Genomic DNA, 2,908 nt, shown 5'->3' with positions numbered 1-2,908 from the left:
ATATATATATATATATATATATATATATATATATATATATATATATATATATATATATAGGGGCGCACTCTCTCGTGCGAACTACTGCCCAAATATGAAAATGGTAACATAGTCGTGGGACCAAAAGTGGAAATAATTCTTATATCAATATATAAATGATGAACCTAAATAATTTGATTAAAAAAATAATTAAGCAAAAATTTTCAGTTGTATCGGTTAACCAAAAATTTTCTTTCATCCCATTCACTAAAAAATTATAGGGGGCAATAAACAAGTTAAGGATTTTACAACTAATCATATGGATTAATAAATTTAATAAACATATTTCTAAATATTATGTATTGTGAATGTGTACGTATAAAATATATAAGTATATTTAGTATAGGGTATGGCTTACATCAGAACTAGTATGTAGCCCTATGAGAATGCGTAGATTAATCTTATATGTCCATCTAAAATATAACACTACTACAGAAAATACATACAACGTCACAAATATAATGTCGATTTTGTATAAACTGATGTCAAAACATCAATTAAATTTTTAAATTAATTTTAAAATGTTACGACGTTGGTTATTTGTAACAACCGACGTCGTAACATATAAAACAAATAAAACTAAAATATTGTACGACTTCGGTTAGATGTCTAACCGACGTTCTATATAACCGTCCATTTTTGTAAAAAATATTTTACCTTCATTGGTTCTTATTATATTTATTATACTGAATAATTTTATATAAAGAACTTTCAACTCATACTTTCACACAATAAAAAGTCATTATATTATTATATCAATATATAAATAATAAACTTAAATAATTTTATTAAAAAATAATTAACCAAAAATTTTTAGTTCTATCCGTTAACCGTATTTTTACAAAAATTATACACACCTCTAATCCAGGGTTCAGCCTTGCTAATGGATTTCAGCCGTCGTCTCTGTATCTCTCCAGTCTCCACTCAGCTCCACTGGCTCCGGCCTTAAATTAGTGTTCTCCAGTCTGCCGTCTGCTACTCTGCTCCGTTTCCCTTCGTCTTTCCTAACCAAACCTAACATCAGAGGTGAAGAATAGAACGATTTTAGGTTTTGATTTCGAGTGACGCCTCACTGTTCATTCAATTTAATGGCTCGACGTCGTCGGCGACTCAAAAACCTACCGGATGCAAGTAGGGATTTAATAAGTGAGCTGCCGGTAGAGGTGAAGAACAGAATTTTGGAGTATTTGCCTACCCGAGACGCCGCCAGACTGCTTTGCTCTCAAGGCACTGGAATCATGTTTGGTTGCAGCATGATCGCCTTACGTTCGATTACGAATTCGTGAAAAGTTTCCAACACTCCCAATATGATGAAGGTAGAACCCTCGTGAACATAATCAATAATATCATCTTTTCCCGTGCTGGGCCGGTTAAGAAATTTACTCTACAAATAGACACTGCATATAATCCTTCGGCGTGGCCGCAGCAATATGATTTTGATAGGTGGTGCCTTTTTCTGTCAAGAAATGGTGTGGAGGAACTTAACTTAACTTTATATAGTGATCTAGGGCCAGATTATCAGCTGCCATTTTGTTTACTCTCTTGCAAGACAATTAAGCAACTAATAGTTCAGACTCTCTTAATTGATTTGCCTGTAAATGCTGTTGGTATATTTTCCAATGTCACTTCATTAGCTTTCTTTAATATTAAATTTAAGCGCAGTGTTAATGGAATTGCCTCTAGTATTAGTATTCCTAAACTTGAGAAGCTGGCTTTCGAACTTTGTCGAAGGATCAATAAATTTGAGATCATCAGCCCTCCAAAGCTTGAAATCTTCTATGTTTTTCATTCGTTTGGAGGTGTGGTTGAGTCCAGATGGCTGGCACCACATTTGAAAGCCATTAAGACTCTTTGGTTGTGTGGCTCTTCATTGCGGGTGAGAATATAACTCATTCTACTTTATGCAAATGGATATATGGATACATATAATTCTATACCTTCTGGCTTTTTAAAGTTATTGTGGTGGTTAATTTTGTTTCTTTATTTCTATTTTTTCAAGTATATCGATGTATCTATGTTTCCAACTGCAATAAATCTGCAAGTGATGAAGCTGTATAAATTAAGCTTTGGTTGTAGGAAGCAGCTCACCGTTGCTATGCAATTGCTTCAAAAATGCCCCTACCTATGTGAACTAGGAATGATGGTGGAGGAGGAGGGGTTGAGTATAGTTGGCAATATATCATGCTTGATTCTTTGTTTTTTCTTTTTCAAATGTCCTCACAGTTGTGTGCTTCTTTCATTTCTTCTTTAGTAATAGTTGGGGGATGACAAAGATCGAAGTTGCTTCTAGGCTTTTGGAGGATCCAGATGGTTGCTTTGTTATTTAGGAATTGAAGATGCTTAACACAATCAAGATTGAATCATTCCGTGAATCCGCACTCATAATGCTTTTTATGAAAATGCTGCTCTCGAAATCCCCTGCGCTAGAGAGAGTTGTTATTCTGAAGCATTGGGATATGAATGACCCTGAGATGAGCAAAATCCTAAGGAAGTTGGAATGCTTCCCTCATGCATCTCCAAATGCGCAAATAGTCTGCATGGGCAATTACTAGCCCAGTTACTATCAGCGTGAGGAGTATTTGGATTTATACCCATGGTTTTAGCCTTTTAGAAACCTAGTGTGGTGTGGTGAATCTCCATGGGGTTCAATTTGGGTGCAACTTAGAAATGTAAGCAATGGTTGTAGTGTTGGATGTTGAAATGTTTCCTAAGTTCATAGGTATTTGTAATCTGCAAGCATAGACTCCAAGAATGCTCCTCTATTTGCTTTTGTTAATTATATACTTGTTACTACTTTAGATCAGATGATGTGGGTTATCACTGCTCAATCAGTTGTTTCTTGTGACTTCAAGACAGTGGTGTTTCCATG

General features: G+C 34.9%; 1 protein-coding gene across 1 annotated transcript in view; it reads left to right on the top strand.

Annotated features, from left to right (window-relative positions):
• LOC116024289 (F-box/FBD/LRR-repeat protein At1g13570-like) overlaps nucleotides 1-2,591 on the top strand; it is a 14,355-nt gene extending 11,764 nt beyond the window's left edge. The window contains exons 2-4 of the mRNA XM_031265180.1: nucleotides 1,292-1,915; nucleotides 2,039-2,206; nucleotides 2,367-2,591. Of these exons, the coding sequence (XP_031121040.1) occupies nucleotides 1,292-1,915; nucleotides 2,039-2,206; nucleotides 2,367-2,591 (1,017 nt within the window). The remainder of the gene's footprint in view (nucleotides 1-1,291; nucleotides 1,916-2,038; nucleotides 2,207-2,366) is intronic.
• Nucleotides 2,592-2,908: the final 317 nt, after the last annotated feature.

The sequence above is a fragment of the Ipomoea triloba genome, chromosome 7 (assembly GCF_003576645.1).
Source record: "Ipomoea triloba cultivar NCNSP0323 chromosome 7, ASM357664v1".
Taxonomy (NCBI): Eukaryota; Viridiplantae; Streptophyta; class Magnoliopsida; order Solanales; family Convolvulaceae; genus Ipomoea; species Ipomoea triloba.
The sequence above is the reverse complement of the archived record's forward strand: the minus strand, read 5'-3'. Positions and strand labels throughout refer to the sequence as shown.